The sequence below is a fragment of the Gracilinanus agilis genome, chromosome 3 (assembly GCF_016433145.1).
Source record: "Gracilinanus agilis isolate LMUSP501 chromosome 3, AgileGrace, whole genome shotgun sequence".
Lineage (NCBI taxonomy): Eukaryota > Metazoa > Chordata > Mammalia > Didelphimorphia > Didelphidae > Gracilinanus > Gracilinanus agilis.
Window position 1 is genome coordinate 481,739,702 of NC_058132.1, and position 19,217 is coordinate 481,758,918.

The 19,217-nt window shown below is 34.2% G+C and overlaps 1 protein-coding gene across 1 annotated transcript in view; it reads right to left on the reverse strand.

Annotated features, from left to right (window-relative positions):
* Positions 1-2,544: 2,544 nt before the first annotated feature.
* Positions 2,545-19,217, reverse strand: part of LOC123239715 (radial spoke head 1 homolog) — a 49,960-nt gene continuing 33,287 nt past the window's right edge. The window contains exons 5-8 of the mRNA XM_044667008.1: positions 18,605-18,740; positions 11,169-11,240; positions 5,186-5,333; positions 2,545-2,570 (exon numbers count right to left, since the gene is read on the reverse strand). Coding sequence (XP_044522943.1) covers positions 2,545-2,570; positions 5,186-5,333; positions 11,169-11,240; positions 18,605-18,740 — 382 coding nt within the window. The remainder of the gene's footprint in view (positions 2,571-5,185; positions 5,334-11,168; positions 11,241-18,604; positions 18,741-19,217) is intronic.

Genomic DNA, 19,217 nt, shown 5'->3' on the forward strand with positions numbered 1-19,217 from the left:
TCAACCCTTGGGGCCCCTCAGAAAACTGCACCTAAGGAAAACATGAGGACTCAATGAAGAGAGAAAAAGACTCAGTGACCCCTTTATCAAGATGTGATGGACTCTCAAACTCTCAAAACCCTCATCCCCCAATCTCCTGAGTGATGGTTGACAGTCATGTACTTGATCTCATGCCCTCAGCATCTAGGAGAAATCAAGTAGTGCCTAGTTAGGGGTCCTCTGATACTCAGTGGGAGAATCAAGGACTTGGTTCTGCTATTAGCAGAAGCTCCTAGTTGAAATTACTAGTCTTATTTACTGGACAAAATGAACCTCATAATCTGTCTCTGCCATCTGCTTATAGTGGAAGATTCTTTAGGATGGGGCATTCTCTGAATTCCCCAGGAACAAGGGAATAAGTACAGAGGTCAAGGAACTGATTTAAGTCTTTAATTCAAACTCCAGACATAGAAATAATTCAATATATTGAACCTCAGACTCAGGGGAAGATTTGTGGGGAAAGTATCTATATAGGGAGTAGAGAGGAAAGCAGACAACAAGATTAATTATCATGCCCCTTTTTGCTCTGACTCAAAAAAATGTCTTGCCACCTAAGTAAAAATATAGTTTTCTTTAAAAGTAACAAGTAGACAAATATATTAGATACTAATTAGGTAACAAATGGTCAGTGATGGGCAAACTATTCCCTGAAGGCCAGATCCCCCACATCCAGATGTAGATGTAGTGATTAGGGAATTGCTTAAGGCAGTGATGGGAAAACTACAGCCTGGATCTGGCCCTTGGGAAATAGTTTGCCCATCACTGGTTTAGGTCATCTTGCTGATCTAATAATAATAAATAACAAATAAAATTATACAGTGCCAGGTCTGAAGGCAAACATCTCTTATATTTCTATATCTCTTTTAGTACTTGTGTAATAAGTGATGGAAAATATGATTATGAGTTCTATTTAATATACTATAAGTAATACTAGGAAAGAATTCTCTAATGTATAAAAGAGACAAACATGATCAACTGAGTATAAAAAAACCATTGGTTTGCGTTTTGTAGCTTTTATAATGACTGATATGTAATTCCAGCTAGCAATTCATCAAGCTATTTTTAATGACATTACATCCCTTCTAGAGACTCCTATCTTTTACAGATGGAATTTCTCTTTCTCTCCTGCCCTTTCCTACTTATGAATGTAGAAGTTAATGGAAAGATAATGACATCTCATGAAGAGCTGAGACATTAAGGTGAAACCAGACACACTGAGGAGGAAGCATGACCTCTAAAAGATGGAGAGAAGTATAGGTCATGGAATCTATAAAGGCATCAACCCTTGGAACCTCAGAAAACTGCACCTAAGGAAAACATGAGGACTCTACGAAGGGAGAAAAAGGTCCAGTGACCATGGTAAATGTACCCCTTTATAGAGATGTGGTGGAGCTTATGAGAATCATTTGTCAAATTATCAGTGTGAGCATTTATACCTCAGAAAGTGGCATACACTACAAATCAGGGCTTGGTTTATTGTTTTGCTAATTGGCTATACTTATGAAAGTGATGGAGAAAATGTTAATAATGTAGATTAAACTTATAAGCGTATACATACTGTCTTGATTTCTTTCCCCTGTTATTAGATATAAATGTATTTTGATCAATTTAATATAAATAAATTAAAATTAAATAAGAAATATTTACTAGCATACCTCTGACCCTTTATCACATTTATATACAACTTTAAACTTGTAAAATGCTTTACAAATATCATCCCAATTTATTTTCACAACAATCCTGGAAAATAGGCGTTCTTATTATATTTATTTTACAAATGTGAAAACTGGAAAGATAGAGATTAAGTGATTTGCTTAGGGGCATACATGTAGTAAGGATCTGTGGCATGAATTGAACCCAGGTCTTCCTGAATCCAGACCCAACACATTATTTAATTTGCCTTAGACAATGTGCCTCACTATCTTTGTGTTCTAATTTTGAGAACTTTGACTGCAAAGGAAAAGTGTTCCTCCAGGTTGGGGGAGGAGACAGTTTCTATGACTATTTTTGCAATAGCTGTTTAGCAAATACACTTTATAATAGTTAATTAAGTTTGGCAGATAATTGCTAAGAAGCACATGGAAGTACATAAATGTTAGTACTAGAAAACCCAGAATCTCAGAGTTTCTTACCCCTAGAAGAGTGAGTTGTAGAAGTCCGATGTTCTCTGAGGACTTGGACTGTGAGAGTAAGTGAGAGTTAGGCAAGGAGCAGCAGAAAGTATATTGTACTGTGGGCATAAGGGGCAGTGTTTGAACTCATGTCTTCTTGATTCCAAGTTTGCTATTAAATCCACTATGCCAGGGTAAAGATAATTCAGGGCCTTTTACTTTAAGGAAAGTACAACAAAGAATTTCTCACACAACTGATCATTGAAGTATTTATTAGCGCATCCAAAACAATTTAACAAACTATATAAAAAAAGATAATTATGACATTAGAAACCTGGTATGCAGTTTTCTTTTCTGTTGCTCCATTCATTTTAATTTGGAGTATGTATTTTTTTTAACCTTCATCTGAAGCATCTTGTTCTGGGAAACAAATGTGAAGGAGATATATTTTAATTTTAAACAGTTTTAAATTCTTAAATTACTTAGCAAAGATTTAGTTAATATAAGCATGAAATAATATATATTATTTTTTAAAACAGCAAATGAATATGCATTAATATGTCCTTTTAAAAAATCTCTAACCTTTAATATCTTAGAATTAATAAGTATTGCTTCCAAGGTGGAAGAGTGGTAAGGGCTAGGCAAATGGATTAAAATGACTTGACTAGAGTTATACAGCTAGGAAGTGTCTGAGGCCAGATTTGAACCTAGGACCTACCTGGCTCTCTATCCAATGAGATACCTCTCTGTCCTTCATTAATATGTTTTTAATGATCATATAGTAAGGACAGTTTGAAATCCACTTAAGGAAGCATTACACTACCAGGTATTCAGTACTGAAGATAAAAAGACAAAAATAACCCCTGAAGTTAAGGAAAGAAAAAATTTAAGGCAGATAATGACACAAAAATCGCACATTTTTCTGAATACTGCATGCATCAGTGTGATTACAGCAAAATCTACAAGGGTTCCTACCATATAAACTAAGCTATTTTTCCCCTAAGAAGCAAGGAAACTATTTCTGAGACTTCACTGATCCTGGGGCCTAAGACATAGCCTTTTGATAATTGAGGATATATAAAAAGACGAAAGTATGAGAAATCAGTGCCCCCCTGGACTTGATGGATGTCTTGCTCAGATATTAAGGGGTTCTCCTTTCTTAGAAAGGAAATTTGGGTCAAATTTCTGGATCCAAAGTCATGAGCAAAGTAGGAACTAATATTATACTTTGACAAGCCTGGCAAAAAATACTTCAAAATATCTGAGACCAAGATATCTCTAATTGTCTTTCCTTATTTTCTCCCTAAAGAAGTAATGAGCAAACTTTTTAAAGAGGGGGCCAAAGGAAAGGAAATGCTCATCTGTCAGTCTGTTTCTAAGGCAACTCTTTCAAAGTTTCATTGTATTGTATCCTACTCATTGTATTTGTCAGATTAGGAATAATGTCCTGCGGTGGGATAGAACATTTCAGGGGGTTGCATCTGGCCCGCAGGGCCATAGTTTGCCCATCACTGCCCTAAAGTAAAGAAGGTAGCAAAACCAGTAGAAAATTTAAAAATCTTCCCTTTAATGACAGTCATTCAGGGCTTCCCTACAGCTATGCAAAAACTAAACTATGAAGAGGGAGGAGAAAAAGAATGAAAACAGTCTGCATGCTATGGTCAAATTGGAGTGCTCCCATTGAACATGGGCAACTGGTCCAACCAAGATGGAGAGCACCCAGCCTGAGAAGACTCACAAGTTCCCCCTTCAGGTCAGCTGTGTAAGTGCTGCATCATCCCTCAGTGTAATGTAGGATCTTTGAAGGCAAAGACTATTTCTTATTTTGTCTTTGTATTTCCAGTGTCTGGCAGAGTGCTTAGCACATAGTAAGTGCTTAATAAGTGTTTTCTCATTGAGCCATTGGTTGAATATTGATGTCAGTGCTTCCTAATATTTGTTATTGTTTGCTGTTCAGTCATTTTAATCATGTTCATTTCCTTGGGATCTCCTTTAGGGTTTTCTTGGCAAAAATACCAGAGTGGTTTGCCATTTCCTTTTCCAATTTCTAATCTTAGTGTAGATGATTGAGACTTGCAGATCAGTTTTCTAAATTATGATGGACACAAGCATATATTTCTTTAAAAGGCCAATGATTTAGTATTACATAAACAGAAGGAAATTAGTTGTGATACATACTTAAAAAAATCTCTCAATTTATTGTTTCCCTGATAAAAGGCAAGCTAAAACTTTTCAATGTAATTCAGCTTTCTAGTGATTTTTTTTGAGGCAACTTAGTCTAAGTCATAGAAAATTCAATTTCTTTTCATGAAGGTCAATTGTGATAAATAAAAAAATGGAGTGTAACAATTGTTGGAGTGATAGTATTTTCTTAAGGGAATTTCCTTCCACTTCAAAATCATAATATTAAAGAATCATGTGTGATAAGCTAGCATTTATGTAACATTTAAGAGCTAGTGAGAACTAGTTTTGCTCCTTTATTATTGTGTCTAGAGGAATTATTTCTTCACACTGGTCCATATTATAATTTCAGATTTCATATCTACCTTATTATCTGTCTTTCTCCCTAGGGCCTTCTAGATCTTCTCCCCTTTTCATTTCTTGCTTTCTTTCTTTTTTTAAAAAATACTTCCCTTTTGTCTTAGAATCAATACTAAGTGTCAGTTCCGAGCAAAAGAGTGATAAGGGGCAGGCAATTAGAGTTAAGTAACTTGCCCAGGGTCACAGAGGTAGGAACTATCTGAGGCCAGATTTGAACCCAAGTTCTTCCATCTCTAGGCCTGGCTCTCTATCCACTGAGCCACCTACCTACCCCTTCCTCTTTCATTTCTGAATCAAATTCACCTGCTTTGGAATAATCAGTAAGGGGTTAAACAGTAACTTTTCCAATGAAACATAATGAGAGAAAACAAAATGGAGAAAATTGATATAAAACAAGATTATATCACCCTTCATAGGAGGCTATAAGAATTTATGCATTTGTGAGAAGTTTGAAACTATTTCCATAGCTTTAATAATTTGGCTACATCAAATACCTGCAGATGTTTCTGTTGGTGATGGCTTGGATGGTATTGGTAATTCAAGAACAGGTGGTTTCCAGAGTGTTAATGGAGTAATTTTTTTAGCTTTCCATACTGGAACAGGAGATTTGTAAATTTCTTCCACTTCCTCTTCTCCTGTTCCCTATTTTAAGTTAAAATATATGTATAATTTTATCTTCAAAAGTATAAACCAAGTTTGGAAAAGTCAATAGTTCTCCCCACCCTCCTTCCCAAAGTAACACCAAAAAGTTACTGATATAAAATTTATTGATGTTATAAAATCTTAGGAAGGTAACAAAAATGTAACTTTTAGGCAGTTTATTTCATAAGCATTCCATGACATTATTGAGTTAGGAGGCCACAGAGTTTATATAATTCTAACGAAGGAGGTAGAAGAAAGAGAAAGAAGGTTAGAAGGAGAAATTTTGATATTTTATAGATGCTCATATTTTTAATTCTAGAAAGTTTCACTTATCAAGGTACAATAATATTTATTTTATGAAGGTAAAGTTGCACACGCTACAGTAAAGAACCATTATATTTTAGTTCTTTGCTTTAACAATGCCCTCTTTAAAGGAGTTGAGAGCTTGAAATATATTCCAAAGGCAAAGAATATAGGCTTACTGCCATGAATAACCTATCCAGAAAGACTGAATATAATATCTCACAGAGGGAAACATAGATATTTAATAAAATAGAAGACTTACAAAGATTCTTGATGAAAAGACTAGAGCTGAGTAAAAACTGACATAAGTACAGGAATTAAGAGAAGAATAAAAATTTAATATGGTTAAGACTGAAGGACTAAACAAGTTTAAACTGTATTTTTATATGGGGAGATGATATACATAGTCCTTCAAAACTCTTATTATCATTGAGGTCTTTCTCTGTCTAGTTAGACAGAAAGCTTAGGAATGATTCTTTTATGTTTTGATTATTTCAAAAGAAGAATGGAAAAAATGTGGAAAGGGAATATTGAGAGAGGGTGGAAGTGTGAAGAAGCATGAAGATCTTACATATTTGTGGTTTTTGAGATGTATATACAAGAAAGAAGCACCAGGGAGGAGAGACATATGACCTTCATTCTCATATGAACTGGTCAAAGAGGGAAAAATACATAAATGAACACAGTTGGGTACAGAAATGCATCTTATTCAATAGGGAAATAGAATGGGAAGGAGTTAAAAGACAGAGGGATGCTAGATTAAGGGAAGTATTAGTCAGAAGTAAAATAAACTTTTATAGAGGTAACAGGGAAGAAATAAAAGGAAAAGTATAAAACAATATGATAGAGGAAAATATACAGTGAATAGTCATAACTGTGAATGTGAATAGGATGAATTACCTATAAAATGGAAAAAGTTAGTCAGATGGATTGGACACTGGAATCCAACAAAATTTTGTTCACAAGAAACATAATTGAAACAGAATGATAGGTATAGAGTGAAGATAAGGGGCTGGAGCAGAACCATTATACTTCAGCTGAAGTTAAACAAAAAAAAGTAAAGGAGGGCAGCTGGGTAGCTCAGTGGATTGAGAGTCAGGCCTAGAGATGGGAGGTTCTAGGTTCGAATCTGGCCTCAGACACTTCCTAGCTGTGTGACCCTGGGCAAGTCACTTGACCCCCATTGCCCACCATTACCCCTCTTCCACCTATGAGCCAATACACAGAAGTTAAGGGTTAAAAAAAATAAAGGTAGCATCCTGATCTCAGATAAAATGAAATCAAAACCAGACCTATTTAAAAGAGACAGGGAAAATACATTTTGCTAAAAGGTACCATAGGCTACAAATTACTGTCAATACTAAACAAACATGCACCAAACTGCATAGCATCCAAATTCTTAAAGGAAAATGTTAAAAGAATTAGAGGAAGAAATATTTAGTAAAACAATTAGCATGGTACCTCAATTTACCCAACTCAGATTTAGATAAATCTAACCTATAATAAACAAAAAAGAAATTAAGGACCTGAATAAGCTTTTAGAAAAGATAAATGATAGATCTCTGAAGAAATAGAAAAGGAATAGAATTGGAAATGAAAAAGAAATGGAAAATAGAAACAGAAAAGGTATACTTATTTTTCAGCTATGTAAGTAACCACAAAAATTGAGCAAATATTAAGGGATAAAACTTTACAAACAAATGCAGAAAATCAGAATCATTGGATACATATCTTATCTACCATGATACAATAAAAATTACAGTCTACGAAGTAACTTTCAAGCAAAGATAAAACATTAATAAGAAACTATATAATTAAATTCTAAAGAATAGTTGGGTCAACGGATGAATCATAGAAAAAACAATTATTTCATTAAAGATAATGACAATAATACCAGAATTTTGGGGAAGCAGGCAATACAGAACTTAAGGGAAAATTTATATCTCTGAACACTTGAATTAATAAAAGAAAGGAAAAGTATTTCAATGAATAGTGCATGCAACTAAAAAAATACTAGAAAATAAGCAAATCAGTAACCTCCAATTAAACTCCAAAATAGAAATTGTGAAAGTCAAAGAGGAGATGAACAAAATTTTTAAAGTTTAAAAAAATTGAGCTAATAAATATAATTGGAAGCGAGTTTTTTGAAAAGAAATTCAAACGATAAAATAGATGTTATTAAACACATTTATTTAAAAAAGAAATCAAATCACTAGTATCAAAAATGAAAAGGGTGAATTCTCAATTTATAAAGAATAAATAAAAATAATCATTATAAGTTTTTTCATCCAATTGTATTTCAAACTGACAATTTATATGAAATGGATAAATATTTATAAAAACAAATTGCCTAGATGAACAGAAAAGGAAATAGAATATTTTAATTTTTTGTTGTTGTTGTTGAGTCATTTCACCCATGGGTAACTCTTCGTGAGCCCTTTTGGGGTTTCTTGACAAAGATACTGGAGTTGTTTGCCATTTCCTTCTCCAGTTCATTTTATATATGAGGAAACTGAGACAAATAGGGTTGAATGTCTTGCTCAGGGTTCACAAAAGTAATAAGTGTACCATATTTGAATTCAGGAAGATTACTCCCTTCCTGCCTTCAGGCCTGGCACTCTATCCATTGTGCTCCTTAGCTTCCCTCACTGGGCTACCTGGCTTACCTGAGACCTTGAACAAACCATAAATAAACTATCAAAGAAAAAACTGCTAGTACCATATAGATTTACAAGATGATACATGTAACCCCTAAAAACTTTATCATTATTTTCAAAGGAATTTACATAGAGAGAGAGGGCACAGATATGAGCCAATTATGTTGGAATTATCTTTAAAAAAAATGGAGTGAGAAAGAGGGATACATTGGGAGAAGGAGGAAGGGAGAGGTATAATGGGGAAATTTTCTCACATAAAAGAAGTATGCAAGAAAGAGCTTTCACAATGGAGAAGAAAATGAGGAGGTAGTGGACAATGCTTGAATCTCATTGCCATAGGAATTGATCTAAAGATGGAAGAACATGGGCAGCTGGGTGGCTCAGTGGATTGAGAGCCAGGCCTATAGATGGGAGGTCCTGGGTTCAAATGTGACCTCAGATACTTCCAAGTGACCCTGAGCAAGTCACTTAACCTCCATTGCCTAGCCCTTACCACTCTTCTGCTTTAGAACCAATACACAGTATTGATTCTAAGATGAAAGGTAAGAGTTTAACAAATTTAAAAATAAATAAAGATGGAGGAACATATTTACACATTTTGATGTTTACAGAAATACAGTGTACTCAATAGGGAAACAGAAGGAGACAGGGGTTAACAGAAATGAAGGGTCATAAAGGGGAGGGTGGATTAAGAAAGGCAGTGGTTAAAAGCAAAATAACTTTCGAGGTGGGACAGAATAAAAGGAAATAAGAAATAAGAAAATGGGATGGAGGGTAAAACATGGTAATAATAACTGTGAATATGAATTGGATGAGCTTACCCATAAAGTGGAAATGGGTAGCAGAATAGAATAGAAACTAGAATCTAATATGTTGTTTCCAACAGACACACACTGAGTTAAAATATTGAACTGGAGCAGTATCTAATAAGCTTCAGCTAAATTAAAAAAGAAGCAGGGGTAATACTCAAGATCTCAGATAAAGCAAACGTAAAAATAGGCCTAATTAGAAGAGATAATTAGGGAAACTACATTTTCCTAAAAGGTACGATAGACAAAGAGGAAATATAAAAAAAATTCCAGGAAGTTTCTATGATAAAGGCCTCATTTCTCAAATATATACTGAGTATAGAACTGAGTCAAATTTATAAAAATAAAAAGCTATTCCCCTCAAAGGATATCAACAAGAAGTTTTCAGAAGAAGAAATCAAAACTATCTCTAGTCATATGAAAAAAATTATCTACATCACTGTTGATTAAAGAAAGGTCAATTGAAATGACAAATCCCGAAAGGGATGAAGGAAAAATAGGTACTCTAATGAACTGCTTGTGGACTAGTGAATTAATCTAGTCATTCTGGAGAAAAATTTGAAATTGTGTTCAGAGAGCTATAAAACTATGCATATATTTTGACTCAGCAATATCATTTCTAGCTCTGTATCCCAAAGAGATCAAAGGAAAAGGAAAAAGACACAAACACACATATTTACATACATACATCTATATGTGTATATATATACATATACACAAATATATATTTGAAATCAAGGTACTACTTATCAATTGGAGAATAGCTGAACAAATAAGTGATGGCATGATTGTGATGAAGTACTATCATGCTATAGAAATGATTAGGGTAGTGGTTTCAAAAGAAACATGGCAAGACCTATGGGAAACAATGCAAAATGAAACAATAACCAGGTCATTGTGTACAGTATTAGCAATGCTGTAATAATGATGATCAATGGTGAAAGACTTGGCTACTTTGATCGACAAAACCCAAGACAATTCCAAAGGGCTCATGGTGAAAAAATGCTATCCACCTTCAGAGAGAGAACTGATGATCTCTGAGTACAAATTGGATTTTCTCACTTTATTCTTCTTCTTGCTTTTAAAAAAATGTGTAATATGGAAATATGTTCTGCCTGATTTCACATGTGTAATTGATATCATATTGTTTGCTTTCTCAATGGTTATGGGAGGGGGTGGAAATGAAGGAGATAATTTGGGATTCAAAATTTAAGAAGAAAATAATAAAAACAAATTAATTAAACTCAAAAAATTAATTTGAAAATTTAAGGAATAAATGGTTGCAGTGGAAGAAATCTGGGGGGAAGTAGGTAGAGGAAGTAAACTAATATTTCAAGGAGAAATTTCATGCCCTCATTCAAGAATCAGTATTTTGTAGACAGGAAAGCAATATAGAAGAAGACCTACTTCTAAAATGGTGAAGGAAAGTAAAATGGGGGATGAGAAAGGAGAGATGGACAAGAAGCTTTCAGGTTTTTTGTTTCTGTTCTTCTGCAATGGCAGAAGAGTAGGGATAAAATATTAAGGGGGTAGAATACTGAAGGAAAATTGGGAGTAGAATATAATCAATAGAAGGTGAATAATAGGGGAGCAATAGAATATAAGTTCTTTAATGGCAGATAATATTTCATTTTCATGTTTTTTCTTTGTAAACCCAGCACTTAAACACAGTGTTTTGCTTATAGTAGGCATTGGATAAGTATTATTTCCCTCAACTAGACTATACACTCCTTGAGGACAGGAACACTCGCCTATTCTTATACTTATGTCCTTGAAGTAAATAGTATCATTTACAGTGCCGTTATATTTCAAACCTAACAATGAAAAATTCACCTGGCTGTTCAAAAATTTAATATCCAATGTTTTCTTGTTAAATATCAACTGATTAATTTATAGACATTGTCAATATTTTAATTTTATATTTATGAACACAAATAAAACAAAAAATAGGATATTTCCCAAAGTTCTCTAAGTTTTAAAATCATTTTACTTGTAACTTTAAAATTATACTATAACTAGCCATATAATCTATTAATTTGCTAATTATATTTTACTATACAACTTACCAGATTTTCAATAGCATATTCACCATGCTGCTCACATCCATTCTCAAAAACAAACTTGCCTGGCCCCATTGGCTGTGCAGAAAAGAAACAAAATGTTATTTCAAACTAAGATGGCTGAATTTACAAGTGGAGTGTACTTTATAATAATTCCACTCCACCCACCCCCAGATCTGGGATTTCGTCAGTGTTGAAATTTTCTCCATCGATGCAGATCAATATTTTAACTACAATTTTTAGTCTAAGAGAGGTGTCTGGGACACCACGAGGATAAATGACCTGCCCATGTTCTTAACCCAATTTGTATAAGGCCAGAACTTGAGCCCAGTTGATCCCAATTACAAGGCTGCTCCTCTATCCATCGATGATATCATATTACCTCTCCCAGAGCATATCATAGTACCACCTAAACAATATGGAAAAAATTAGAGGAGGAATAGAATAAATTATAGATGATTTTTATAAGTTAGTGATTATTTAAAAATAATAATAGAGCTCCTTATTAAATGAATAGCTAAGTCTAATTTATCTTGATTTTAAGAGTATTTCAAAGCATGCCACATAGGTGGTACAGTGGATAGAGCACTAGAACTGGAGTTGAGAGGAACTGGATTCAAATCTGGCCTCAGATAGTTCCTGTCTGTATGACCCTGGATAAATCATTTAACTCCAATTCCCAGCCCTTGCTCCTCTGTCTTAAGAGTTTTTACTAGGACAGAAGGAAAGGGTTAAAAAAAAAAAAAGAGTATTTCAAAAACTGCTTTACCAAGTCAGCTAAATCTTTCCTACGTAATACTGATACCATTATTTTTCTTAGCAAATTATTTAAAAATTAATTGAACATAAAGTTTCAGTTTATCCCCTCAGACTACCATGATTTCCATACAATCTGGTTCAGAATTAATTAAGCTTTCTGTATATTAAAGTACAATGTGATGTCTAAAGAAAAAAGGAGGGGAAAGCTTACAGAATGGTAAATTTGCATTTTAAAATAACTTGAAGAATACAGTAGAATAAATGATATAGTATAAGTATCCTCTGTTACACATTATGAGAATAGCAATAGCACTTCACTGAAGCTTGTTGTGAGAACAAAATGAAATATTTGTTCAGTACTTTGCAAACCATAAAATGTTATTAATGGTAGCCATCATTTTTAATGCTGCTGTAATTATTTAATCCTTTTTCTTTATGTCTGACTTTTTTACCCCATTTGGCTTTTTTTTTTTGTTTGTTTTGCAAAGACACACTAGAGTGGTATTCCATTTCCTTTTCAAACTACTTTTATAGATCCAGAGGAAACTGAGGCAAATAGGATTAAATGACTTGTTCAGGATCGCACAGTAAGTGTTGGAGGCTGTGGATTTGAATTCAGATCTTTTGGACTCATTATTACCATTCAATTATTATAACCATTTAATATGCTTACTTTTTCTCTACTTGTTTTGTAAGCCATGTAAGGAATTTGACAAAATTATCTGCAAAAAATCTTGAGTTTTTATGAGATCCAATTAGTTCATATCACCTCAGGATCATTTAAAAATGCAACTAGTGGGCAGCTGGGTAGCTCAGTGGGGCAGCTGGGTAGCTCAGTGGAGTGAGAGTCAGGCCTAGAGACAGGAGGTCCTAGGTTCAAACCCGGCCTCAGCCACTTCCCAGCTGTGTGACCCTGGGCAAGCCACTTGACCCCCATTGCCCACCCTTACCACTCTTCCACCTATGAGACAATACACCGAAGTACAAGGGTTAAAAAAAATGCAACTAGACAGAGGAAAATAGGCAAAAAAGTACAAACGATCTGTCAACCTATCCATTGACATTTTCTTCATCAATAACTTTGGAGATATGTTATTTGAACCCTCCTATCACAGCCATGATGTGATCAAATGGAATTATGTATATAAAGCACTTTACAAACTTTAAAGCACTACATAAATGTTAGCTATAATATTAGATAATTCAGTACCAATGATCCTAAATAAAATCAAGATAGTACAGTAGATGGACCAAATCGACTGTGCATAAAAGAGGTCTGTGCTTGAGGCAGCTACATTTTGAGGAAGTTGAGGGATATGTGAGAGAGCACAAGAAATGGAGAAAATCTCACAGATGATACTGAATTTATGAAAAGAGGAATTAAAAAAATTATTGACTCATCTGCTTTTTTCCTCTACAAAATGACAATGGTCTCATTATTTGTATAAGAGTATATGTTTGCACATGTACACACAGATATTCATATTTGTTTATATACACATATGTATACACACATACATATTATATGGACACATATATCATTCTAGATGACAATACAAGAAGAAAACAGACTTTCACAATGATATTCTAGAGCAGATAATATTTCTGAAGTCATATAAATCACTGAAAGCAACATGGAACACAAAAATCAAATTGTGTTTATTGCTTGTTAACTTATTTTTACAAAGTATTTGATTGGAACAAAATGTGCACTTAAAGATTCTTCCCATGACAGAGTATTTCTCATGTATATGTCAAAATAATAGATTTGACACACACACACACACACACACACACACAAAATAATAACTTCGTTCTGTGATCTGTTTAGTATCAAGTAGGGTCTCAACCAAGAAGAAAGTCCCTATAATGGAGGATACTTGTGCAAGATGCAAATGAAAGAGGGAGTATCTATATATAGTGAGGTACTTAAGATTTAATTTATGAATAACACGGAGTTGATTAAATTAAGACAGAATATTATAAAGTCTTCTAATTGAGTATTCACAAGTCATTCAAAATCATTAAACCTAATCATCTATATAAGATAAAAGAAAAGGATACAGAATGTCCAGATTATATTACACAGTTAGATGAGCAGAGCCTTGACATGACCTTTTTGTACATAAATTGGGTAGAATGCAGTTGTGATCAGAATTTAATGGGGAAGGAGTAGCTAGGTGGCTCAGTGGATTGAGAGCCATACCTAGAGACAGGATATCTTGTGTTCAAATTTGGCCTTAGACACTTCCTAGCTATTTGACCGTGGGCAAGTCACTGAACCCCCATTGCCTAACCCTTATCACTTTTCTGCCTTGGAACTAATGCACAGTATTAATTCTAAGACAGAGGATAAGGGTTAAAAAATTTTTTTAAAGAACTTAATAGAGGAAGAGAGCAAACTCAATTTCAACAACTTCAAACCTCTCTATGTAGAAAGCTTCAACTTTTTTTTAAAGTCTTTTCTGAAATTCTAACATTTAATGAGTACAGTCTTTGGAGATGTACACTTTTGTTTTGCTCTCCTAGTAATGTATGGATTATAGATCTGTACTTGTCCCCTGTTTCTAATACTTCTGAGGAATTTTCATGATGTCCTACAGGGTGAATGATATTGTGTTTACCTGCTAGATCTATGATCTTATGAGCTTATATATACTTTTTTGACATGCAATTTAAATTTTTATTTATTTTTAAAGCATAGATATTTATATATAACAACATAATATAGGATTTGTTATAAATATATAATAAATTATAATATGCTTATACAAGAGAAACAAATTCTCACATTATCTGTTTAAGAATCTACATCTTATTCTTTTTTCTCCCTCTCTTCTACCTCCCACTTCTCCTCAAGAAAACAGGCAATATATAAGTACTTTTGAAGAGATTTTCTGCAAATGTGTTCAAAATTTTCTACTTGTTTTTTTTCTTTGATAGCTTTATCTCTTGCATTAATTAGGGTTGCTTGCTATTGTTTCATTATTTTTCGGGGCTCCACAAAATACATTTAATCCTCAACATTCATTCACGTTTAACTTTGGCAACTCTAAGCAGTCATATGATTTCGTTAGTAGCTTCATTTTTACTTTTGTTTTGCAACCCTGCACACTCATGGCTAAGTGTAGGAGAGAAAAAAAGTCAGAGGGGTGATATGTGCATGTCTGTGGAGTGGCTGGCATCCTATTAGGCACTTCACTAGTCTTGTTTACCCTTACTGTTATAAAGAACTCTCTGTGCATTCATTTCATATTTTCATTGTTTGTCTCTCAAATTCCAATTTTGTGTTGAAATGATGCCCCCAAAGCACAGTGCAAGCCCTTTGGGCTCTAAACCTAAGCATGCAAAATCAGTGATGCAGCATAGAGAGAAAACAAAGTTTTTAGATAAACTTCATGCCAGAATGTCCACAGCAGCTTTCATCATTTGTTGTTAATGAATCAACAATTTGTTACATCCTCAAAAAGAAGGAAAATAATTCCAGTTGGTGCATCCTTCAGAATCTCTAATGCCATCTATCAGCTGTGAAGGATGAAGAGTTGGAGCTGATGTCCAGACCTTGTCGGTCTTGGTATATTTTGACAGCAATGACTAAAGTTCCAGTAACATCTCCCTTGGTTTTCAGAAGGCAACCAACATAGAGAGGTTTACAGCAGAATAATATACAATATAACAGAACAAAGGAATCTATGGGGCGATCAGGAAGGATTGACACCTCTAGTGTGAGGGCTTACAGAGCTCTTTTCAAGGTCATTCATCTACCATTGATATCTACCTTTTACCCAACTTTCACCTGTGACTCCAAGAAGGTGTAGCATATGTAGCAGCCACATTCAGGTAGAAGTTGTTTCAGCTTGAGGTTGAGAGTAACTGGCAGGTCTCATACTCATTGGTGAATTAGGAGAATGTCTACCCCAAGCATGTTTAGGCTTCCTCTGGAGGAATGGGTGGATGAGAACAATTTGTTCTAGTGATCATGAAGGTGACCAAAACAGGTTTTGTGGAGTACTTGGATCTTAGTCAGACATCAAAGATGCCAAGATCATACACTGCATTCTGGACCATTGTCAGTCGTCCTGACTTGGGTCTTGCCACTGGTCTTGGAAAAGAGAATGAGGCTGATGATTTTGTGAACTCTTTTTCACTTAAATCCAATTCATGCAGGAGTTAAGACATCACCTGGAGAGGTCATTAGCCCTCTTCAAAAATGAAGGACAAAACAATACAGTACAACACTCTTATGCTACCATCTAAGAAAGTGAAAGTTAAGATTTGGGTTAAAATATTTTCATTTTAAGAATTTTATTTGTTGTACAGTATTTAAGGTTCTAAAGATTTCATGTGTCATGAAAAAGTGAATATCGTCTGAAACCAAAGTTTTTAAAAATTAACACAAATTTGTTAAAATTTGTTAACACAAAAGGTCACAGAATTCTAGGGAATTACTAGTGAGAAAAATGTTTTGCATGGTGCCAGTTTTATTTTGTGTACTATATTTTATAAATTATTTCATGGTTACTGTGTTAGGAAAAGAGCATATTATCACAGTTAATATTTTGTACAAAGAAAAGGTTGTAGAAAAATGTATTTTCAGCCAGCCCAAGCTAAAGATTATAGTTTTTGGTGAATGCAAGAACCCAATTCCCTATTCCCCATAAGTTCAGGGTATTAACATTTGTGTTTTTGAATTTTGTACTCTTTTCTAGGAACATTACTTTTATAAAAGTTGAGGACTGACTATGTGGTCTTTTTTTCCATTGGAGGTTTTCTTCCTTTGCTGAATATTCATTATATCATGACCTCTTCCAGACTGGTTGTCCATTTTTCTCTCTTTGAAAATTTTACTGGTAGTTTAGGCTGATGGAGCTGGACTTACTATATTTCTGTTTCATACAGCCATGAATCTGACCCCTTCAATCTGGTGCTTTCCACATCCAGTACCAGTCATTTTTTTTCTCTCCAAAACTCTAGGGTTTAGATATTTTAAATTGCCTTATACTAAAATAGATATAGGACCTAGTTGGATCCATGTAATATATTGAACCTTCAAATGGAGGGAGGAGATCATATCTTTGCTCATATCATCTTTTGTACTTCTGAGTCTCTTCTCTAATCATAGCTGGCTTGGTTCTCTGCCTCAAGAGTGGGCAAGTTCACTGCTTTCCCTACATTAAGAATTGAACATAGAAGGATCAGGCTGGGTCACTGTCAAGAGTGGACAAGATTATAGCTGCCACAGCCAACTCTAAAAAGGAAGCATCAGTTGGCACAGTCAGGGGGAGTGGGATTATTAATGAGTCCTCCACTGCTATTTCAAAAGGTCTTTACATTGCATAGAGGTATTTCTTTTTCTTATGATTGATTTTTTTATTAGATGCATTTCTTATTGTTCTGAAGTGGAAGAGATAGGAATTTTACTATTATGTAGCTGCCATGTGGCTAGGATTATCACTGATAGATGCTGACTTTCAGAGAATGTAAAGAAAGTAAAAAAACTGATGTACAACTATATATGTACGGGAGCCTTTTCTGAAGAATAAAATTTGATCTCTCAATTTTGGGGGAGAAAACATATTTTTTAATTTTAAAATTTTATTAAGAATATTTAACATGGAGGGGCAGCTGGGTAGCTCAGTGGATTGAGAGCCAGGCCTAGAGATGGGAGGGCCTAGGTTCAAATCCGGCCTCAGACACTTCCCAGCTGTGTGACCCTGGGCAAGTCACTTGACCCCCATTGCCTACCCTTACCACTCTTCTACCTATAAGTCAATACACAGAAGTTAAGGGTTTAAAATAAAATTAAAAAAAAAAGAATATTTAACATGTACAGTGTAAAACCCAGTGGAATTGCTCATTGGCTATAGGAAGGGGGTGAGAGGAGGGCAGGGAAAGAACATGAATCATGTAACCATGGAAAAATATTCTTAATTAATTAATTAAACTTAATAAAAAAAGAATACTTAACACGTACAGGTAGGTAGTTTAAATAGTTACTCTACTGAAGACATCTTCTCTGGGATAAACTGTGACATAGACAGGGCCTTGGGATCACATCTGTTACATGGAATACTTCATTCAAACAGAATTATTATTCAGAATTCAAAGCAGTATTATTAGTGCAGGCTGTCAACTGGAACTAGGAAATAACCTTAAAACAAGAGTGCCTTTCCAAGAGTCCTGTATTTAAGGACAACACTTCACTTTCCAGTGTAGATTCGAGGCAATGCACAGTGGACTGTTTTTGTGTCCCTCAAAATAATTTAATTTATTGATGATTTCTAGCTTTCAAGTTTGAAAAAAAAAGTATTATATATCATATCATATTGGCTTGAATTTAGGCTGGCCCTCTCCCCAGAGAACATATTTCTAAAAAGAATATGAAAGTTTGACTAATGTGAGAAAAAATGTTATTGGACACTCATAGACAAAGTCTCAAGGTACCCAAGTCTTGTTTCTCTGTTGATAATAAAGGCAGAAGTGGCAAATAATGATTAATGAAATGAGGCAGAGGATCATAATTCTCCCATATATCATATCATACTGGCCTTTCATAGGGTGCCATCATATTTTGAAAAGTTTCAATTTCAATATTTTTATTTTATAATTTTTATACACTGACAGATATATATACTAATATTTTGTTATATTTACTTGAAATATGCACTCTTAAAATTACTTACATTATTTTGTACAAAGTTGCCCAGGAATTTGTGGTTTTGATGAATTAATTCTCCTGGTCCCAGTTGGTGTCCATTTTTCCAAGTACCAGAAAACTTAGTACCAGTCTCAGCATAGAAATAAACTCCTTCCCCATGCCTGTTTTAAGAGGAAAAACTAAATTTTGCATAGGTAAAAATTCAAAGTTTTTTTTTTACTTTTTTTTTAAACCCCTACCTTCCATCTTGGAATCAATACTGTGTATTGGTTCCAAGGCAGAAGAGTGGTAGGGGGAAAGTTTTTTTAATTGATTGGAAAATAAAATTTTATAGGTGAAAAAATAAGAATCAAGATAAAGCCAATTTGATGGCTATAGAGGTAAAAGCAGGAGATTAGGAGTCAGATGATTTTGGTTCATGTTCTACTACTTACTGTGTGACCTTGGGCAAATCAATGTAGACTTAAAGCTCAAAAGGCTCACCAAGATCATCTTTACCTTTTTATTCTGCATTTGAGGTACATTTGAAAGATAGTGTAAGAGCTTTGGTTTTCCCATCTACAAAGTTAATGGGTTGGACTAGATAATGTCTAAAGGTCTTTCTAATTCTAAATAAAAAACAAAGTTTTGGAATATAT